This window comes from Sebastes umbrosus, chromosome 16 (assembly GCF_015220745.1).
Source record: "Sebastes umbrosus isolate fSebUmb1 chromosome 16, fSebUmb1.pri, whole genome shotgun sequence".
Lineage (NCBI taxonomy): Eukaryota > Metazoa > Chordata > Actinopteri > Perciformes > Sebastidae > Sebastes > Sebastes umbrosus.
Window position 1 is genome coordinate 23,649,994 of NC_051284.1, and position 22,693 is coordinate 23,672,686.

At 42.6% G+C, this 22,693-nt stretch overlaps 1 protein-coding gene across 2 annotated transcripts in view; it reads left to right on the plus strand.

Moving 5' to 3' along the window:
* hs6st1a (heparan sulfate 6-O-sulfotransferase 1a) overlaps positions 1-21,288 on the plus strand; it is a 166,207-nt gene extending 144,919 nt beyond the window's left edge. For both annotated transcript variants that reach the window (XM_037796646.1, XM_037796647.1), the window contains 3 exons: positions 10,552-10,774; positions 13,456-13,704; positions 16,189-21,288. In XM_037796646.1, coding sequence (XP_037652574.1) covers positions 10,552-10,774; positions 13,456-13,704; positions 16,189-16,515 — 799 coding nt within the window. In that variant the 3' untranslated portion in view covers positions 16,516-21,288. The remainder of the gene's footprint in view (positions 1-10,551; positions 10,775-13,455; positions 13,705-16,188) is intronic.
* The last annotated feature ends 1,405 nt before the right edge of the window (positions 21,289-22,693 follow it).

The window sequence follows — 22,693 nt, forward strand, 5'->3', positions numbered from 1 at the left end:
TCAGCTTCAGGAAACCATAGCAGATTGTTTTATTGGATTTTTTTGCATACATTTTCACTTTATTTGTCTCAGTGCTGTGTTTCTCAAACTTGCTGAGAGTCCCGTTTTCACACTCACAGTCTTAACAACACTTTCTTTGGTCCTTATAAAAACTCAGTTCATAATATCTTCTTTATTACTTTGGGACGCTGCTACAATCCAAAGGCAAACTTGGCAAAGAATCTGTAGTTATTTGTTGTGATCTGGCTTAAAACCAAAGATAAAATGAGATTTCCTTTTCTATTGTTGAGCCAATCCACTCTACTTTTCAAACCACATGATGGACATTAAATACAGGAAGGGAATTTTTCATATATCTAGGGCTGCTACCCCCAAACCCCAAGGAAGAGCCCCGGGCTTTCAATCAAATTTTCGTTGTAGCCAAACGATGAAACTATAACTTCTTCCGTCACGTGATGTCATTGGCCCCAAAAACACTTTTTCCCATAGACTTGTATTAGAAAAGAGACGTCTGTAACCATTAGATCCTAAAAATGGTTAAATGCACTAATAGCCGAAAACAGAGTTATTTCCCTTCCTCCGTTCATGTGAATGAGCCCCAGACCAAGGCTGGAGCGAGGGCTGGGAGGCGGAGTTAAAGGAAACGTTAGTTCGCCTGCTAAATGGGCCCAACGGATGCGGAAGATCGCCAGAAGATCCGGTTACGTTATCACTTGGCAGTCGAGCCATTTTGGCTTCATGCGCCACTGAGCAACTCTCATAGGAATGAACGGGAGCCCGCCTCCAACGCTGTATCCAGTTCTCTTTATACATCCATGCTGCCCCCTCGTCGATTAGTCGACTAATTGGTCGTTTTAGTCTTACTCGACTAAGATTTCTTGCTGAATGACTTATTTCCAAGAAACTTATTGGCACATATCTGGTAAACACAAGATTTGAAGTGGTGCTTTTGTGTGATTCTTTTTAGTTGACTAAACATTTCGTTGGTCGAGGACAGCCCTACATATTTCAGAGATTAGGAGTGAATGATATGGATTAAAACGGATTATGTAATTCTATATAGTGAAATGGATAAATATTATGATATAGTAAATGTCTATGGGTATGGATAAAATACTAGCCTCGATGAGGGTGTCTGTTTTTACCTAATTCAGCAAACAAGTACCTGACAGATCAATGTACTTTATCATATTGCTGCAAAAATCAGAAATTAAAATCAGAAATATAAAATCTGACCTGAAAAATAAACAGAAAATGAATCAGCAACTTCTTTCAGAGACAGTTAATCATTTTAGTCATTTTTCCAAGTAAAAACAGCAAACATTAGCTGATTCCAGCTTCTCAAATCTGAGGTTTTGAAGCTTTTCTTTGTTATATATGATTGTATAGTGAAAACTTTGGATTTTGGATTGTTGGACGGATAAAACAAGCAATTAGATTTCACCTTGGGCTCTGAGAAATTATAATGAGTATTTTATGCTACAGTATTTTCTAACATTTTATAGTCAAAACAATTCATAGATTAGTCAAGTAAACAATCAGCAGATTAATCAATAATGAAAGTAATCGTTAATTGCAACTCTAATTAAAAAATTAGACAGGAATGTCTGTTTTTCCACCAATCCAGCAAATGAAATAACTGACAAATCCAAATAGAAATCCAGTACTGCCACAAAGCATTCCTGTTCATTGATTTGCAGCTTTCAATGATGGCCTAATAACACCCAGAGACTTTAACGAGATGGGAACCATGGTATGTACTCTACTGCGAAATCTCTGACAGGTGAAGAATATATGTCTCCTGGCAGTGTATCTTATGTCGTCATATCACCCCATACTGTCAGGGATACATAACTTTAAATTGTGAAAACATGAAAAATGATCCATGATTACTTGTGCAATCCTTCCTGTCCTCCACCCATCTCCCTCTCACCAAATCCATCTTATTTCCTCCACATCTCTCCCTCCCTCGCTGCCTGTGTCAGACAGCTCTCTGGGCTGTTGCCAGTCCAGTTACATGAGAGAACAGGCGGCAGTACATTCCTGCTGAACATAGCTTTGCACTCAGGGGATTCCCTCCCCTGTCTCTCTGTCTCTCCCCCCCTGCCCTCTCTTTGTTTCTGTCCATTCCTGTACTGTAACGTCCAGCCATGAGCGGTGGGCTACTCGTCCACCCGAGGCATTCTTCTCCTTGTTTCGCTTCTTCTCTTTGTCTGGTGATCACGGAAAGGATGCAGGTTTTGTTTGTGCTGGAATGCAGCGAGCCATGCGTTATTTTGCACTCATGGCATAAGCTAAGTTTTCACACGCTCCTTTAGTTACGGTAGCACTGCGACTCTCATTTACAATGCCAACTTGCATTTTTTTGTAAAGAGCATCTAGCATGCAGAGAGGAGCTCGCCTCCCCTGAATACTTTGACAGAATCTGCCTGAGCTCTGAAACATCCTCAGTGAATAAATCGTACTGTACACAGCCACCATGAGAAAGCTCCTCTTTGGATCTTAACCAGAATTAAAGAAACACTTGACTTGATGCTGTTTTACATCTAAACCTGACACGATTAGTTTCCAAACTATCTCTTGTTCCAGCTTCTCAATTGTGAGAAATAGCTGCTTTTTATAGTCGTATATGATAGTGAGAAGATTTTTGACTGTTTGTTGGACAAAACGAGACCATTAAAGACTATTTTCTGGCGTTTTATAGACCCAGCAGTCAATCGATGAAAGGTGCTTTCTCACCTAAACTCAGGTCTGTTTGCCCAGTTAGTACAGTTTGTTTGGGCTGGTGTGAAAGCTGTTAATCAAACCCCGGTGCGGATCAAACAACCGTCTCGGTCCGCTTCCAAGTAGGCTCTGGCGCGATTCGTTTGAGGTGTGAAAGCAAACGAACCAACCACAGGATTTTATGATAGCAGGAAGGGATTTTAGCATGATTTCAAAAGCTAAACTGCTAATAAATCCATCTGCTGATTGTGAACTCTGTTCAGGAAGTAATTTTATTGATCTGTATATATTATATAGTATATATTGATTAATATCTCTCTTTTTTCATTTTGGGTATAAAATGTCAAAATAGAAAAAAATGCCCATTACTGTTCATTTTTTCTGAAGCCAAGGGAACGTCTTCAAGCTGCTTGTTTTGTCCAAAACCTAAAGCTGTTGTTCGTGTTAAAACAATTCTTTTAACAGAAGAATATTCGGCAGCCACTTTGATAATTTATTAATAGTTTCAGTCAACATTCAACAGACTCCAGCTTCTGAAAAGTGATGATGTGCTGATTTTAAATATCTTTTGGTTTTGAACTTTAAGTCAAAGAAAAAAAAAAAAAAAAGCAATTTGAAGATTTCACTTTTGATTCTGTGAAACTATGATGAGCATTTCTTCACTTGTTATCTTTATATTCGATAGATGAATCGATAATAAAAGTAAAACATTAGTTGCAGCCCTAGTAGCAATGACTGTATATTGTTTTATTTCAGTATAAAAACTAGACTTGGCCCTCTTGTCCGAGTCCCAGTGCTCGGCCACATCGGCACAGAGCATATCAAGTTGCATCCAAAAGTCTGCAAATCTGAGTCAGGATGTTATGATATAGAGAAAATGTGGACTATTGCGATGGAAACTATTCAGAAACCATAACTTCTTGGCCCAATCTGATTTCTTTTTGCTGAGAGAGAACAAAGAATTTCCACAGGTTTTCTCTCATATTGAACCACAATCTCCTGGATGTCTGCTTCACTCCAGCGTGGCCCCTCCGTGTCCCCTCTTTCCAACACTGTCGCCACTGTCTCCTCTGTTACTCTCTGTTTTTTCACTTTGTCTGTCGTACGTCTTCTGTGTTTAAAGTCCAAACTACCAAGACAGGCTCTCTGAATCCTGAGGCTGTTATTGATCGACTAACAAAGAGAGAGAGAGACAGAGAGCGGTGCGGGGAGGGAGAGTGAGTCGGGGCGGGCGGAGAAGACGCCTCGAGAGCTTGTCTGAACCGGAGGGTCTATTTCTGTCTGTCTCAATGCGTCATTATTGGACAGAAGACACTCTGGACACACAGGATGAGATGACGAATGGTGAGCAGAGGCGAGTAGGAGGGAGGGCGAAGTTTAGTCGTGAGAGGTCACCGTTGATTTGAGGGATTTAGATGGAGACGAGGCATTTTCAGTCTGTCATCAATCACAACCATGTCTGATTGTTTATTGTCTAATCATGCGGCCGATACATCTCCAGCCTGGCAATTGTTTTAGGGCTGAGTCTGTGTGTGTGTGAGCGCAATCAAGTGTCCAAATGATGACGTGTGTTACAGCGACAAGGGAACAGGAAGGACTCAGTGGAAGTCTATTGAGATTCAAGTCCTGACATGTTGCTCCTCACTCTCCCTTCTCTAAATACACACACACACTCCCTCTGACATGGTTGATATCATCTGCACACAGCCAGCAGATTCCACAGGACCATTCCTCTGAAAGCAGCAGGAGCGAAGGCACACAGGCTTCCAGGGCTTTCCCTGAAGTTCAGCTACACACACACACACACAGAAACACACACTGATGCTGTACTCCCAGGAAAACGGTTGGGTCTGGAATAGATTTCATCAAATCTGATTCAAATTCTGCGTATCGATTCCGGTCTTCAAAAACACAGCCGTGTTTTAGCCTGAAAGTCGGTCTGAATTCCTATAGAGCAGTAGTTCTCAAGCTTTTTCGTTTCAAGGCGCCCCAAAATGTATACACATTAAGTCACAGATCCCAGTTTGATAAGATTTAGCTTTCTTTGTCTATCTTGCCTTTAATTAACAGTGACAGAGATAGTTGTGAAAGGAGGAGAGAGAGGGGATGACATGCAGCAAAGGGCCGCGGGTTGGATTCAAAACCCGGGCCACTGCAGTAAGGACTGAGCCTTTATAGATGGGGCGCCCGCTTTACCAGGTGAGCTACTGGGGCGCCCTCCAGTCCACCATTGTGACAAACGCCATACACGCGTGTTGACAACAATACTTACAACACAAAACTCTAAGATATCAAATGCATATCCATCAATAGAGTGCCAACAAATAAAGCAAATAATAAAATCAAGCTCTTCTAAATACAGTGATGTTGGGTTGCAACTTTATTATTATTTTCATAATTGCTAAATCTGGCAGTTATTTTCCTGATTAATCGTTTAACCGCTTAGTCTATGAATTGTCCATAACTAGTGAAAGGTGGCCGTCACAATTTCTCTGAGCCCAAGATGATGTCATGAAACTGCTATTTTGTCCGACCAACAATCCAAAACCAAAAATATATTTTAGTTTATTGCGATATTAATCAGAGAAAGGCGGCAAATCATCACATTTAAGAAGAAATGAAAGGTCAATTTCTTAACAGATCCTCTTGACTTATGAAGTTATACCAATTCAGAACTGATCAATACCAAACACTAACTTGTTGGCATCCGGCAGTGATTTATTAAACCCGGCCATGAAACACACAGACATCCTGCCACTAACCTTACACCTTATTTTCTCCATCTGTGTTTGAATTTGATTCAGTTATCCGTTCTACCAAATGTGGTTTAATTCTGGCACACTTTGCTCGCTCTGTGCATCTGCACACGTTTGAACTTGCACTTCTTCAGGTCTCCGTACGTCTGCAGCGTCATTTGTTTTTTCCTTCTTTCTACTCTTAAGCTGTTTGAGTTCAGGTCCATTTTTAGAGGTGGGAAAGAGCCGTGTTGTTGAGTGGATCTGGTTTCAACAAACATCCGTGAACTATTAATAAATCATGGCTGCTCTACGCAGTGGGGCGCTGTTGGCGTCACCGTGTTTGTGTCTGGGTGCGTAAATCATACTATGAGCATAACCTTATATTCAAACAAGACTTCCCAACTTTGTCACACTCCCTTGAGAAAAGAAAAAAAAAAGACTGAGTATCTCTTGTGTATTGCAGCCACAAACCACCTCCAGTATTTCTTGTGCTCCTCTCGCTTCTCTGTCTTATAAAGAAAGCTTCTAAAAAACACTCTTAATTTGCATGAAACCTTGACTAAAAATGGTAACCCAAGCATGTAAAATTGTAGACCAAAGCCTAATTAATCATTCTCCTGTAAACTAAAACTAAAAAACCTCACCATTCCTCAATTTGCGGTGCGCCCTCCAGGACATTACTCAAGAGTGGTGGTTTGAGATTTTAACAAAACCAACGCATAGAAGGGAGAACACATTGTAATCAGGCTGGGACACACCTACGGGGGGAGGCGAGGATAAGAGATGGGCTGAAAGAAGGGAAGCGACAGAAAGGGAAAGATTTAAACAGAAAGGGAAGAGAGGTTAAAGAGAGAGAAGGTGGAGGTTGTGCAAGTGGTGATTTGTGACCCACAGGAAACAGGCAAAGGGCTCATTTACCCCGGGCTCTGAGGGGCCATAACCGGCCCAGGCGCTGTGTGTTTCCTCTTGATAACGCTCAGCGAGCTCACATTAACTCACTTGACCAATATGTTGTTTTTTTGAGGGCCAAAACCCAGTCATTTTTGGTTTGAAGCAGCTGCTGATGTTTATTCCGTCAAGCTTGAAGTTTCACCATTGTCATTAAGAGTGGGGGAAAAAACGTTTAAGCATAGCATCCAACGCCTATTCTGTCTTTCAGAGGTTGTAGCGGGTTCAGTCTTAAAGCTAGAATGAAGATACTGGTATCATATGAAACTAGAAAACCTAAGGAATCCATTGGTACAGACCATGTCATGTTAACTGTTAAATGACGCTCCAAAGTTACGGTAAATTTTGACGTGGAAATCCTGGCTTGGCCTCAAGATATGTGAATGAAAACATTGAGATGAACGGATTGAAAACTGTATCTTATTAGATAAAACAGATGTTGATAAACTGCATAATTTGCAATTGAAAAAAAAAGTAATTAATTGCATTATATCACTATAAGGGCTGTCAATCAATTCAAATATTTAATTGCTAAAATGTACCCTAAAGGGAGATTTGTCAAGTATTTAATACTCTTATCAACATGAGAGTGGGCAAATATGCAAATGTGTGTGTATATACTGTATATATATATTTATTTATTAACAACACAAAACAATTACAATAATTGTCCAGAAACCCTCACAGGTACTGCATTTAGCATAGAAAATATGCTCAAATCATTACATGGTAAACTGCAGCCCAACAGGCAACAACAGCTGTCAGTGTGTCAGTGACTATGAGTTGCCCCAAAACTGCATGTGATTATCATAAAGTGGGCATGTCTGTAAAGGGGAGACTCGTGGGTACCCAGAGAACCCATTTTCATTCACATATCTTGAGGTCAGAGGTCAAGGGACCCCTTTGAAAATGACCATGACAGTTTTTCCGCGCCAAAGTACAGCATACTTATCGTAAAAGTACGTATCGTAAGTAACTTAAGTATCGTGATAATATTGTATCGTGGGGCCTCTGGTGATTCCCACCCCTCATCGTCATACTAAAAATGGTGAGGAATTTCAAATATTTAGCGTTTCCTTCAATAATGGTACTCTTGGTAAGGTGGAAAAGCCTTAGGGGTGTCACATTCTCACTTATTTACAGAGCGTGTAAACACACAGATGTGCACGGGAGATGGAGGAGATTGTGAGAAAAGCCCTCCTAAAAAAAAATCCCGCTCTTATAGCCTTACAGGTTTTAGTTCAGTTCTAGTGATCGGGATAAAACAGAGAGAGAAATTGAGAGATAAAAGTCTGAATCCCACGGTGGCCCAGATAATAGTCACACCTCTCCCTGCCAAAAACTCAGCCTGCTCTAAACGCCGCCGATCTGACGGGATAAATCTCTCCGATTAGTTGACATGTTTGACACCTGATAAATGCGAGGGTGTTGGAGAGGTATCCTTCCATTTGATGTCACACACAAAAAAGGCAAAAATTTGTGAAAAATGTATCACACGTAGTCTGCGAGAGGGGCCGAGTCAAGCTGCTTCTCCCAGACTGCAAAGTCCTGCACTCAGCCGCAGGACGATGTGCTAAAATCTGGACGGCGAGAGATTGAGTGCTGCGCATTAGCTTTGAAGTTAATTTGACAAGTGCACGTATGCTCTGACTATAAGCAACATCACCTGTGAAGAAAGAAGAATCGCCTCAGAGGCAGAGAGAAAGTGTGTGTGTGAGTGTGTTAAAGGGAGTGGACTTGCTGGTGAGTGAGTAAATGTGTGTGTGTGGGTTGAGTCATCATTACCTAGGGATCCGAGTACACGGCCAGACATCATTAGGCTTTAAGGCGAGAAAGTCTCCACGGCTCCAGTTTTGCAGTCTGCCTGACCCAGCAGACACGACAGGCAGGCAACGTCGTTTAAGATCATTTATTTGGGTTTGCATGTATGTGTGTGTGTTACTGTGTGTGTTTGCGTGCATGTTATTTATTTATTTTCCCTGGTAATATGCCTGAGCCTTCATTATAGCTGGAGCCATAACTTTGATAAATCACTTGGGCTCGGGGCCCTCACTGCTTTCACAGTATTAGAAAACTAATTGAAATTCTCTTCCGCCCCCTCTCCCTCTCTCTCTCTCTTTCTCTCTCTCTCTCTCTTTCTCCCCCGTTCTTTCTCTCTCTTTCCTCCCTCGTTCTCTCCTCCCGTCTCCGTTGCGAGGGCCAAACAGTTCCGTGTTTTTTCAGTAGAATAGAAGCCAAGAGGGGGAAAATGTCATCACTGATTTAATAGGCGTAGTCTTACTTGGAAACACACACAAGAGGCTCACGCACAAACACACACTGCTCTCTGGGGAGTGTTAGGAATCCTGATAATGTCATCATAGGAATCTCCATAATGTACCCCCGGTCTCCTGCAGGCTCCAGTTCGACTGTGCCTCTGCTTTTGATTAGATCGGGGGATGAGATTTTAGGTTTAGGTTGATGGGATTTAGAGTTTAGATACTTGTTTCTATGGCCGTGATCCCCCCGCTGTCCCCGGATTGAGGGTCTGTTTGGTTCGTTGCCTGGGATCTCCCAGCTGCCACTGGATTTAGGGTTTAGTCGTCTCATTGTCCGTGATCCCCCTGCTGCTACTAGATTTGTTTCATTTGCAGGGATCTCTCCGTGGTGCTGCAGCTAAATTCAAGGGTGCGGTTGTTTTGTTGCGCAGGATCTCCCTGATGAAATTTGTTTTTTTTTGTTTTTTTATTGTCCAGGTCAGGATCTTCCTGCCGCTGCAGGATTTAGAGTTTTATTGTGCATCTCTCAGCTGTCGCTAGATTTAGGGTTTTGTTGTCCGGGATCCCCCTGTTGCCACTGACTGAATTTCGTGGGGGGGTTTTTAGCCACTTCTTTTTAATATCCAGACACTGCTGCTGTTTGTGTGACACTCGGGGCTTTGTATCCACCCAGCAACCCCTCCTCTCTCTCACTGGGCGAGCTTTGTAGTGTGAAGCCAAAGATTTAGCGATGGAAGCACAGAGTCTGTGTGTATACATGTGAGGCGGCTTGTGTGGACCGGGCCGTTTCGTGGACTCCTGTCAGCACACAGAATTCTCTCTGCAAACATTCCTCTGACGTGATGCAAGCCCAGGAGAGGAGGGTGGGTATTTTCGACCGGCGGCGTGCGTCTGTTGCCCAGACAAATCCATACCAATGCTGCCAGACACACTGCAGGCACATAGCCACACACAAACACACAAGTTGCATGTGTGTGTGTGTGTTAATGAGGATGTGTTGATTGATTAGACTGCAGTAATTAGCTGGAGTGTGAAGGCCTGGAAAGGTCTCCGCTCTGGTGGGAGTGTCCCCTCTGGAGAGACATTGAACTGTGCTATGCACCATTACGTTACACACACACACACACACACACACACACATACACACCACAGAAACAGTCCCATCCATATCTCAGATGCGGGATGAGTCATCTCTTCGGAGGCAGACCTAATACTTGGTGCGAGAGGAAGGATGAGTGTGAGACATAAGGATGTTTGCAGCGTGTGTTGCGGAGTGAGATGTGCTTGTGCCAGCAGTTTCTTTTCCTGCACTGTGTGGCCCCGAACGCTGACCCGATCCTCCGCCTGACAAATCAACTCCCTCCCTCACCTCCACCGCCCCCTCATTTGTAGTTTAGCTTCCTATCAGCTGACCAGATTTCCTTTGTGCATCACAGTCGCTTCTAGTAAATGCTAATAACATGGTATTAAGTATGGCAGCCTCAGTCTGCAGCCTTCCTCTTACCTTGGATGTAGAACTGCTGCAGTAAAGCGTTGTAAACAGTGCCACCACATGGACAACTGGGGAATTACACACAATGCAAAGAATTATCGCTGCACTTTTAGCTTTTAACTCCTCTCGTTTATGTTTCACTTGATCTGAACAATAAAGAAATGACTCATTCCCAAAGGAAAACAGAAAGTAGAAAGGCATTAGAATTAGCCTGTTTTCACAGGTTGTGTTGCTGCTGTTTTTATTTATGTTTTCTTACTTTTAATTGATTGATCAAGCTTATATCAAAGAGGTTTTTTCATGCAAGTAAGGATATAATTTAATGTAAATCTTTCTTCTCTTCCTTTTCCCTCTTTCTTCCCTTTCTCTACTTCTTTCTACCCCCTTACAGGAAGTTCTACTACATCACTCTGTTGAGGGACCCCGTGTCTCGATACCTCAGCGAGTGGCGGCATGTGCAACGGGGAGCCACGTGGAAAACCTCCCTGCACATGTGCGACGGACGGACCCCGACGCCAGAGGAGCTGCCCTCCTGCTACGAGGGCTCCGACTGGTCGGGGTGCACCCTGCAGCAGTTCATGGACTGTCCGTACAACCTGGCCAACAACAGACAGGTACAGAGAAAAAAGCCAGATACAACCACACCAGTAGCTAAGATACACAACAATCAAAACTAGACAATATAAGCTGGAAAAGATGGGATGTGCTGCGGGGTTGTCACATTGACAGTCGTCTGAGCTGAAGCCAGTGCAGTCGTGTAGAAGAATGCTACAAATCCTGAGCTATTCAGCTTTGCTTTTGGGCTTCTCTTGGCCATTAGTGCAAAGACTCTGTTTTACTGCAAACACTGAAAAGAGCAGCTGGATTCAGACTTGATGCTGCCGTTTATCACAGCCGCCTAGATAAAATGCATCTCTGCACCTGACCCGACTTCTCTCACCTCTGTTTTAGGGCTGCAACTACCGATGATTTTCATTGTCGATTAATCTGTTGATCATTTTCTTGATTGATTAGTCGTTTGGTCTGTAAAATATCAGAAAATTGTGAAAAATGTGGATCAGTGTTTCCCAAAGTTTCAGTGTTTCAGTTTACCGTCATAGAGGAGCAAAGAAACCAGAAAATATTCACATTTTAAGAAGCTGGAATCAGATCGATGGATTAATCGTTGCAGCTCTAGTCTGTTTTATTCACCAAGACTTTGCCAGCTAGTATTATAAATCCAAGCCCGTTAGAAAATACCTGGTAAACTCGTGCATTTATTTCAACTTCTAAAGATCAACCAAATATTGATTTCTGAACAAGAAGAGTTAAAGGAGGAATTTGAATCCATTTTTAATTTGATTTCTTACATTCAGACTAGGTTTACCGCGGTAGTCAGCGTTAACGGTGTTACACAGTGTTTGGGCATACACCGATTCCATTACGTACCCACCGCCCCCACCGTCGTTTTGCTTTTTTTTATCCATATCTCTCAGGACGAGAGAGTTGACAGACAAGATGATGGCGGAGGTTTTGGTGTCAAAGCGAAACCCAAAAGTGCCCAATTGGCAATATTTCTGATTTAAACCCAATGCTATAAAGGAACCATAACGTTAATGAGGCAATCACTGTACGGAGGACGGAGCGTTCACAGCCGGTAGTCGGCGCAACGGCGCGAGGTGGAAACCTGCGGCCCCGCAGCAAAAGCTCAACCGGAGAGGCCAGAAACACAGACGCCTAACGTTAAATATCAAAGTCAGCGCTCTACATATATTGAGCGTCATGTTTTCTTGTAAAATGTCCGGTGCAAACGGGAACACCGGTGTTGTCACAAGTTTATTACCTGGTGGAAAAACTTCCTCACCATCACATCGCTAATTCAGACTCACTGCAATTCCAAAATATGAGTGAGTTGCACACATGAGAGTGTGTACTCTCTCACACACACACACACACACACACACACACTTATATACATGCACAGAGTGAGGAGTTCGCCTGCTGGCCATAAACACCTCAAATTCACACCTTCTCTTCTGATGGCTTTCTCAGTCTCCCACCTCAACGTGTCGACCAGCTTATCTCACCTGAGACTCAGGCTGTTATTACTCAGGGTCCCATGACTTATGAATGTGACACACACACACACACACTTGAGGCATCCTGTAATCTTATGAATCTAAATCAGTATGCAGTCCCTGCTCCTGTACTGTAACACAACCGCTCCAGAATGCACTGAATGATTGAGTGATGTGTCATTTCGGAACAAATTCACCAGAAAATGCTTCAGTTTATTTAGTACGATGCCTGATCAACGAGTATTAAATGATACAAAAGGTTGACGTTACATAATGTAATAATTTGAATTTACACATTTTAAAAGCAAAAAGACAAACATCCATAATAACTTCCTAAAACTCAAAGTGATGTCTGACACATTTACTTCTTCTTACTGTTTAAATTGTCTGCTCTTTATCTTGTTTCGGTTCATATTATTCATGTAAAGCTGCATTCTGTGCATGAAAGGTGAAATATGAATCAAGTTCATTATTATTAACGATGTGATTTTAAATTATTGTGTCTACCAACAGTCAAAAATAAATAAATAAAACCACATTAAAGAAGAGAGAACCAGTATTTTTACATAACATTTTTGTATATTTGATAACTTAGTTAGATGTAGAGCTGCAATAATTAGTCAATTAGTCAATTAATCAATTTATCGATTGCCAGAAAATATTACTACTACTATTTTTGATAATTAATAAATAATTTCAATCATATTTTACATCACAAATGCCAAACCTTTTTTGTTCCAGTTTTTCAAATGTGACTTTTTTTACTGCCATTAATGAGAGTAGATTGAATATCTGAAAGTTTTTAACTTTTAGTTGGACAAAACAAGTCAACTGAAGACATCACCGTGACCCCAGAGAAATTGTGAATGACATTTTTTTGTAATTTTAACATTTCGTAGACAAAACGATTCATTGAGCAAATAATGGATAATGAAAATAATGGTTAGTTGCAGCCTTAGTTAGACGATTATCCAGTCATCAGTCATCACTTCTGCTCTATTCAGCATCAATGCCACATTTCCAAACATTATACTTTACACACAAGAGAAAACTTTTCTTTCCTGTCTCTCTCTTGTAAAACTAAATTAGTCAACTGATTGTTTGATTGTCCCTCTTTTGAACTTTTGCTCTATAATCTTTTCATAGAGCCTTTCTGGCTCTAACCTTGCTGGATTCTTTAACACAAACACCCACTGATTTCTATAACCTCCCTCACCTCCTGTTCCTCTCGTCTCCAGGTTCGTATGCTAGCGGACCTGAGCCTCGTCGGCTGCTACAACATGTCCACGGTTCCAGAGAAGAAGAGGGCCCAGCTCCTCCTGGAGTCGGCCAAGAAGAACCTACGAGACATGGCCTTCTTTGGTCTGACGGAGTACCAGAGGAAAACCCAGTTCCTGTTTGAACGGACCTTCAGGTTGCGCTTCATCCGGCCCTTCATGCAGTACAACAGCACCCGAGCTGCAGGGGTGGACCTGGACAACAACACGGTTAGTGCTGCTGCTCAGTCAGCTTCTGTAGGCAGGCAGCAAAACATTCAACAGGAATAGGACAGATTAGAAGAGATATAAGATAAAGTCAGTGAAAGAAAGTAACTAAGTACTCAAATACTGTACTCAAGTACAGTTTTGCGGCACCCACCGCCTGGCCCTCACCACTTGCTAGGGCTGTGCTGCTCGCTGCGCCCTTTCTCCTTGAAGGGAGGGACGGGGCTCCCATTGGGACTGTCAACCGGGGCTGACTGTCCTCAATGTGGCGATGTCAGCAAACCACCAGGCCCGTGTTGAAACACAGACCCCGTCTTGTTTACCATGGTTGGGTGTGACTTTTTGGCTGTGTCATCACCATTCATATTTATACAACCAATGTGTTTATGATTAACTTGTTTACAAGAGCACAAAGTTCTTCATAGATCTAGCCTCTTAAAAACTGACAGGTCACTGACGATGATTTGACTCATCGACTCTCAGGGTGCAGCCCTAATGTTTATATAATACAATGATTTATTAAAGATTAAACTAGTGGCTCTCAACCTTTTTGTCTCGTGAACCCTTACTAAAAAGGTTGGGAACCTGGTTGGTAGTTTAGTCCTGTAGACCGGGAACCACTGGACTAAACTAAGCAGAATAAGTACTTATACTATGTTATGATAAACATCTCTCTTAGAAACAAACACGGCAGCCGTAGCACATTCACTTACAGGCAGGAAAATAAGACAAATATTTTGAAAAAGAAGTGTAAATTAATCTGAGAAAAGAGAAGTAGAGATGAGAGAAACGGAGAGGAAACACGGTGGTCTTCTATTGCTGTGAAATGAGTTGGGATGACTGTCACCGTTAAAAGGAAACAGCAGCTTCAAACACGTTCTTCACACTTTGATTGGTCCAGTGTGGGAGTTCTTAGGCTCAATTCCCAGCAAAGAAATATCCTCCAGTACACAGCAGACTAGTGATTTAGACATCAAAACCAGAAAATAAAATATGCCCTGCTGACAGCGGCTGTGGAAAGGTTATATGGTTATTATTATCACAAAAAAACAGGCCATATCACGTGGTGAGAGTCTGACAGGTTGGGGAGGCTGTGTGCGGCATTTTGAGTGAAAACTTGTTTTTAAAAGTAGCTTTCAAATTAAATGCTTCCAGAGGCGCTGCGTGAAATTGTGACAGTATTTAATTATTTCTAAAAAGTCAAATAATTACACCAGCGGGCGAAGAGAAGAATATTTACTTTACTCTCTCCTGCAAAGCTGCTGAAAGCCAGTTTATACCCTCGTGGCGGCGAGATCCCAGTGAGTCATTCCTGATTGAAACTGGTCTCCAAATGAAGTCTTTGTGACGACTTGAGCTCGGCGCCGTCTTCCTGGCTTTGTGCCGGTGTCCCCCGCGCCGCCGATCAAACATCTCTAATTTTCCAACACTGATGCAGCGAGTCGCTTCCCTCTGTTGACGCACACGTCGCTCACAGATGATATCCAGCGCTCCATCGCAGATTTCAAAGGGATTCTCGTAATTAAACACATTTCCCCCTTCCATGTTGAATCCACACACGCAGCAGATGATACACGCCAATAAAGCCAGCTGCATCGCACAACCACACATCAAACACGCTTCTGTTATCTTGCTCCACACAACTGCCAACGCTCTTTTTTTCTCTCCGTTCCCTCTCTCATGTTAGAAGTCCTATAAAGCTTTTGTACAACACATGTCATGTAATGGGGCGTTCCCAGGGGCCAAGACCATTTTGAGGAGTTCAGGATCTTTACTTGCTTTCTTGTTCAATTGCTCCAGGTTTTAAAAAGACCCTGCTCTCTGGTTAGTATTCTCTAAGGCCACGTTCAGATCGACTTTAGGCCTGTGTGGAAAAAATGCAACCCCCTCATTCATTTGAATGAGGCCAGTCCAGCGATGGTTCTGGAAAAAAAAATAGGCAGGAAAGTTGATGAAATGCTTTTATTCTTAGTCCTAAAAGAAGGACCAAAGTGTAGCACTGGGCAGCTTGGATAGGTTTCCTACTCTGAGACTTGATTAATAAATAGGAGCCCAGATTGTCTACTGTGAATACAGGCAACTCTGCATGTCTCCTTTTCATTTCTTTATTTAATCCATTCAAACTCTAATGAGTCATGTTGTAATTAATACAAAGAACAACACATGGAAATTGTGTCTCAAAGGCACCATTATTTTCTAGTCTATCATCGATCCGGAGTTTAGTTCCTCAGCTTAGTTCCGTTAGATCAGGGCTGCCCAAAGAGCGGCCCGTGGGCAGTGAAACTAGAAAACCTTATAGGAATCCACTGGTATCAAGTTAGATTGTCAGGAAGAATGCTAAATAACTCTCCAAAGTTAGGCTACATTTTGGTGAAATTGCATTAGATCCTGCAACTATTTGGTCACCTATGACTATGGCTTTGGTCTTTTCTCACCTTTCTTTCATGTTCTCAACTTCAATATTTGATCTGCTCCCTCCCCCGTCAGGTCCAGCGTATCGAGGAGCTGAACGAGCTGGACATGGAGCTGTACGACTACGCCAGGGACCTGTTCCAGCAGCGCTACCAGTACACGCGGCAGCAGGAGAGGCGGCAGCAGCGCATCAAGAACCACATGCAGCAGAGCCACCAGGGCCTGGGCCTCGGCGTCAGCCTGTGGCCCTCCCACGGCCGGCAGAGCTCGGTGTCGACACTGGAGGACGGAGACGGGGAGCGGGAGGAGCGCGAGGAGGGCGAGGAGGGAGGCAGAACGGAGGAGGCGGGCAGCAGGCTCCCCACCGAGGACTACATGAACCAGATCATCAACCGCTGGTAGCAGCAGAATGAGAACAAACACACAGACGTGCATATGTAATGTGAAAATACGCACACGCACGCACGCACACACACACACACACACACACACACAAACATACAAACATACATACACACAGAGAGGGCGCCTGCATCAAAAGACCCAAATGACTGACAAACAGACTTTACTGGAGAGTTGGGCTGCGGGAATGAGAGTCGCAGTGGTTGCTATGGAGACCTGGGCTTGGTCGATTGCATCAGCTCACATTATTGAGGTTTGCCCAGTTGTTATTAGCACCCGCTTGCCCTTTTCTCCTCCTCCCCCCTCTGAGTTTCTCTGTCTCTCCTATCATCATTACTGACTGAGCGGACAGAGAGATATTTTTAAGAGTTGCTGACAACCGAGTATCTCATCCATCTCTCCTTCCTCCTCCTCCTCCTCCTCCTCCTCCTCCTCCTCCTGTATCCCTCTCGTTCTCTGTGGCCTAATATGGAGCATGAGAAAATACAATTAAGTCTGTGAATTCCCACTAACTCTTGCTAAAAAGGACCAGTCTACTTCCTGGATGCTCCCAATTTCAAAGGAAAGCTATAAAAGTATGCTAATGGCTGAGCTGAACAAAGAAAACGGTGGGAGTTACATGAGAGACTGAACCTGAAAGAAAAGAAGCGAAGAAAAGTTGGACTGTAATAAAGCTTTCTGCTTAAGAAAAAAAAAAAAATCAGCCATTTCACCCATGAACACGCTTCGGTCATGAAATAATGACTCATTCTCATTTTAGGATGATTTTCCTTTTTTGTTTATGCTTTTTTTAAAGCAGAATTGTAATAACACTGAGACCAATATTGCTGCCTAAAGAAAAGTGATTCCTTTATTTCTTTATTTTTATTGGTTTTTATAAGTCAAAGCTGATGGATCGGATCGATGTACAATGGACCATAGCCATTACTGAAGCCTTGCATCTTGGGGGGGGGGGGAAAGTGTTCTCTGTTTTAGGTTCCCAAAGCTGCCTGTCTCTTTACCAGTTCATTATTCCTCTCCTTTTTTTTTTTTTGTGCGTCTCAGTCCTGCAGAGAATGACAGCCAATTACAGAGTCGAATCTCACATAGGTGCGAAGAAATCAAAAGCAGCGAGAGGAGCGAGTCTGCTGCAGGTTGTTGCCAGGAGCCGTGCTGTGTGAGCGGCAAGCACTTTGGAAACCTAAACTCAGACAAACGCTCGAGATGGGAGTTGTGGAACTACTGGTCACCATGGCAATGTGAGCCCTTAATGTAGTGGGTGGCATTTTCATTTATTTTTTTTTGCGTTGCGGTCTCAAACAAGCCTCCATCCCACTTACGGAAAGGGCACACATGGCGGCGGTGACCTGCAGTTCATTAGTGCAGCCGGTGTTTTACCCTGAAGAACGCACGGGGCGAGGTAGCAGTGCCTCTATGTACTGGGATCATAGTCAACATAATTATTGCCAGATATTACGTCTGCATTATACTACAGTAATTTCTCTGACTACTCGTGTGTGTGTGCGTGTGTGTGTGTGTGTGTGTGGATGAGTGTGTTTCTGTGTGTGTGTAAATAGTATGTACAGTACGCCTTTGATTGGCGTATGTGTATGCCTTTGTAAATAGTGTGCCTGACTGACTGAGAGAGGATGAGTTTTGTGAGTGACAGGTTCCATGACCAATTATCTCATCATTTTTTTTGGTGGTGGAGGGGCGGGGCAACAGAGTCCCTCCAACAGCAGCGATGCAAGCCAATAATACTCCCCTCTGCCCCTTTCCTTTAACATGTTCCTTCCCTCTTTTTCTTGTCTCCTCCCCATGACGTCATGAGGACTGTATCGCTATAATTATTGATAATTTATATGTTTAAAAATCTGCCCGTGTGACACGTCTTTACTCTCGACAGCAAATTCAACAAGTAGGGTTGGGTTACGACAGCCGGCTCCACCAATAGACCCTTTTCACAGCACACATTTTGACTTGGAATCAATAACATTAATTACAGCTGCATCCCATTTAGGTGAGCCAGTTCCAGGGCTCTGGTATTGTGCTCACTGATAGGACACTTAATGGAATGGAGCCGTCGTTAATGTGATTATTTACACCTGTACTTTTCCTGCTTTGACAAACCATAAATGTCTGCTGTGAAAAGAGTCTATCGCACCAAGTTCTGTAATCAAATCGGGAATTTTGACTTTTTTTAATTTGTCATGTTGTGCTTGTAGTTCAAACTATTTTTATATGATAGGTTACAGAATTTGGTGTAACACCGGTTCTCGCTTGGCAAAATGTCCACAATCGCTAATCTCTGATCCTAACGAATCTCTTATTCAATATGTTTTCCCTCCTCCTGCAACGTAGAAAACATTTATGTAGCTTTCACCTCTTAAAACGACAAAAACATCACCGAAAGTAAACCCATTTGTTGTGTCAGCACTCGTTATGTTATTCTGTGATCCGGTCACACAGCGGTCCCTACGCAAACCTTACGCCAAATTCACATGAGCTGCCATGCAATGTCTACAAAAAGCTGGTTCTGTGTTTGGAAAAGTTTAACTTTTAGCGACGAATTTCGACCAGAGAGTACCCGCCGCAGCCAATCAGTAAACAGAGTCCAGTGACCCCTCACCCCTGTGACATGTTGACCTGTTTTACAAAGAATTTCTTCCCGCTTCAAACACGTGAACACGCCTCCCGGCCGCAGAAAAATGTTAACTATTGCGGTGAGCCGCACCTCACCGCTGCCTGGTGTGAATTCAGCGTTAGGCGTAAATCAAAATGTTATGTTTTCACTAGTTATCCAGCAGCTGGTCGAATCTTTGTTACCAGTATAGAGGACGTCTGTGGAAATATCATATTTAAACTAGAGCTGCAACGATTAATCGATTAGTTGTCAACTATTAAATGTATCGGCAACTGTTTTAATAATCGATTAATTAATTCCGAATTTTTTTTTTTTAATCAATTAAAAAAATAATAGCAGCTCTAATTAAAACGCTGGTTTCACCCAGGGTACACATTTTATTAATCTGAAAATAACTTTGGAGACGCGGCCTGCTACTGAATAACTGTAGAAACAATAATGTTCTGACTATCCCTCTTAGATTAACAAAGAGAACACTATGTGAATGAATTACGAATTAACATACAAAGTGCTGAGATCAGATTATAGATTATATATCACATGTATCCAATAAATATTAATTCTGTAACGGCTAAAATTAAACTTTGACGGAGTCTGTACTCCGCCAAAGATGGTTTGTCGGGGGGAAAAGAAACACCGCTCCGTAGCTGTGAGTGGACTGTGTGGTTTTGTAGTTCAACAAAACCACCAGATTGGTTCCTCTTCTTCTCTGATTGCATCATTTCAACCTTTTTCATGTTAATATTTCCAGATCATTTTAGTAGTTCTGTATCAGGTCTTCCAGTATTTGGAGCAAGTTGCTTGCTAAACAAAGTGTAAAAGCAAGTGAGCTACACTTGTTATTTCGATGTGCCTGATACATTTAATAAGCTTTTCATATGTTAACCTCATTATCAGGTTGTAAAGTGTTTCTGCCACCTCAGCGAACAAACTGTGATCACAGATTATTTTTTTTATTACAGTTTTAGTTCATTATAAATCTAAACCTGAGGTTCAGTAAGGGATTCAAAAAGGATTCAGTATGTATTTTCATAGAATGTTATCGAATCCCAACCCTACACAGAAAAAAGCAGAGCAATAAGAGGGAAAACCAAGACGGTGGAGAAGAGAATGTAAACGTGGGGAAAAGACGTGTCACAGCACGATTTAATTCAACTGAATGTAGTCCAGGTTTGGTGTCATCCAGGGGGGCAACGGGAGGATGCATGCTTCCTCTGTATAAGATAAATAACATGTTGCATCCTGCTGTTAACAATAGATTTTTTTGTTTTACGTCTGAAGGCAGAAGAAACCAACAATTTAGCCGCCCACCACCCTCCTTGTTAAATTTCAACTAATCACCCCGGATCCTCCGGTGTCTCTCCTTTTTGATCAGTTGCTTTCAAATCAGGGATGATTCATGAAGGGAAGGAGAGAAGAACAAGTGTAGGGGGGAGGGGGTGATGATGAAAGGTATTGGGACGCATCCAGAGTCAATATGCTGCTTTTTGTGTAGCCTTCAAAGTAACGCAAATGGATATGGGAAGAGAGATCTCCCTTTTTTTGTTTCGTATTAACTTCCCCTTCATTGTATTCTTGAAACTGGAGGCTTGAAAACACTGCAGCTCCAGGCATTCTGCCCACAACCTCTTTTTTTTTTCAGAATCAGACTTGCGTTTGGGCTCCAAACCAAAATCTGGCTCTGCATTAGTGGTTGAAGACAAAACTGACTATCTACCTTCAGAGTGTTTTTATTTTCAGAGCTCCAGTTTCAAGTGACCATCAGACTTGAAGCAGTCCTCAAAAAATACTCCCCCCCCCCGAACAAAATAAATCCTTTCACTGAAATTATTCCAGGAATTGATGCTGTAAAGCTATACTCAAATATTTTACGTCTCATCATCTATGTATATCTGATGTCTTAACAGCGTTTCCTTTGTGACAATGAAGCAACCCAGGTGTCGCTAACATCATCCCTTTTTTTCCTTTTTGTTATTTTTTTTTTTTTTTAAATGTGTTAAAAAAAAACAGTGTGATAGAGACTTGTTTTTTTTCTGGATTGGTGTGCAGTCTGTCTCTGGCTCCTTCTGTATGCATCATTCTGGGTTTGTTTCTTATGATTGCAAAAATGAATCATCAAGCCACCAATTAAAATATTTCATTTTTACAGACCTGATTGTGTTTTGGTCGTCACTGCGTATCATTTATGATATTTCCCACTCTGTCACTCTCATTATCGAGCATGAAAAACATCTCATTTGTCTTTATTTTAGATGGAAAATACATCCAAGGTAATGAACTTGAAACGCAGCCACATGTTCCTCTCAGTGCTCAAAGTGGGCTGGTACTCACCGGTACGCAGTATCGGCACTTCTTCATTTTACTTTTTGGCGTACAGTGACTTTTTCATGCGTAACGGCACTTCTTACAAGCTGCCGGTACTCTTTTTCTGCTCTCTCCATATCAGGTTTCTCTGGGAGATTCATAGTCATACGGTGCAGCGCCAGCGTTTTTGTGTCACACGGGGTGAGAACAAACATTTCCAGAAGAATTAAATGTCAAGACCAGGGCTCTAAATAATAAAATAATAATTTAACTAGTCACAATAATGGTCCAAAATTATGTAAAATTGCATAATTTTAAATCAAAAACCTTCAAACTTTCTTTGGGTAGGACCCAAACCCTATAGTATCTTTTATTCCCTGTAGAAATTCAGAATGTATCTAACAGGAATGAGTCCTAAAACCTCATATCCAGGTTTCAGGACTCATTCCTGTAGCACTCTATGCCTGACGCAGTATAACATGATGAATAAATAGGAATAAGTCTCAAGAGATTGCTGAAACGGGTTGATACACACACCAACATGTGAATAAGAGAGTACCGCCACTTGTTTTTTTTCCACTTTAATCACTGATTCCTCAAAAAATCACTCTTTTTTTGACAAGTTGTGTGGGAACTTTGACCTCTAGGTTCCATCCACAGGCCGATCTCTAACTAGAGGACGTTTCTACCACTCGCCTACACTAACCACAAGACCGTGACCCCATAAAGCAGCCTGTCCCCCCCCCCCTCCGATGACAGCCTCAGCCCTGTCAACAGTGATCTACAGCCTAATTCAATCTTCAGACACTCAGGGCCTGCCTAACACATGCACACACTTCTTCCTCTGCTGTGGCAGGTAGGCGTTTGGCGAGCAGCGGATGGAGACTGGGGGCCGGTATAAATATCATTCCCTTGTCCTTGGCTGAGAACGCAAGAGAGCACAGGCGTTCGCCGTGTCTCATCAGCAGGCTTCAACTTTGACCCCTCGAGGCGGGGCAGAAAAATAATTTGCCTGGACAGCGACAGGCCGAGGCTGGAGGGAGATCAGAGCGGGCCGACAGCGCCGACGAGAGCTAGAGAGTGTAAGGGAGATGAGGAATCAGAGAGGGCCTTTATGTAAGACAGGAGGATGTTGTTGTGCCTGACATATGAACAGAGAATGAGGGGGGAGCGCGGGAGAGAGAAAGGGGAGGCTGTGCAGCCTCTCTGGCAGCTGGTACATGAACGCAGTCTTTAATCCTCCCCACAGCT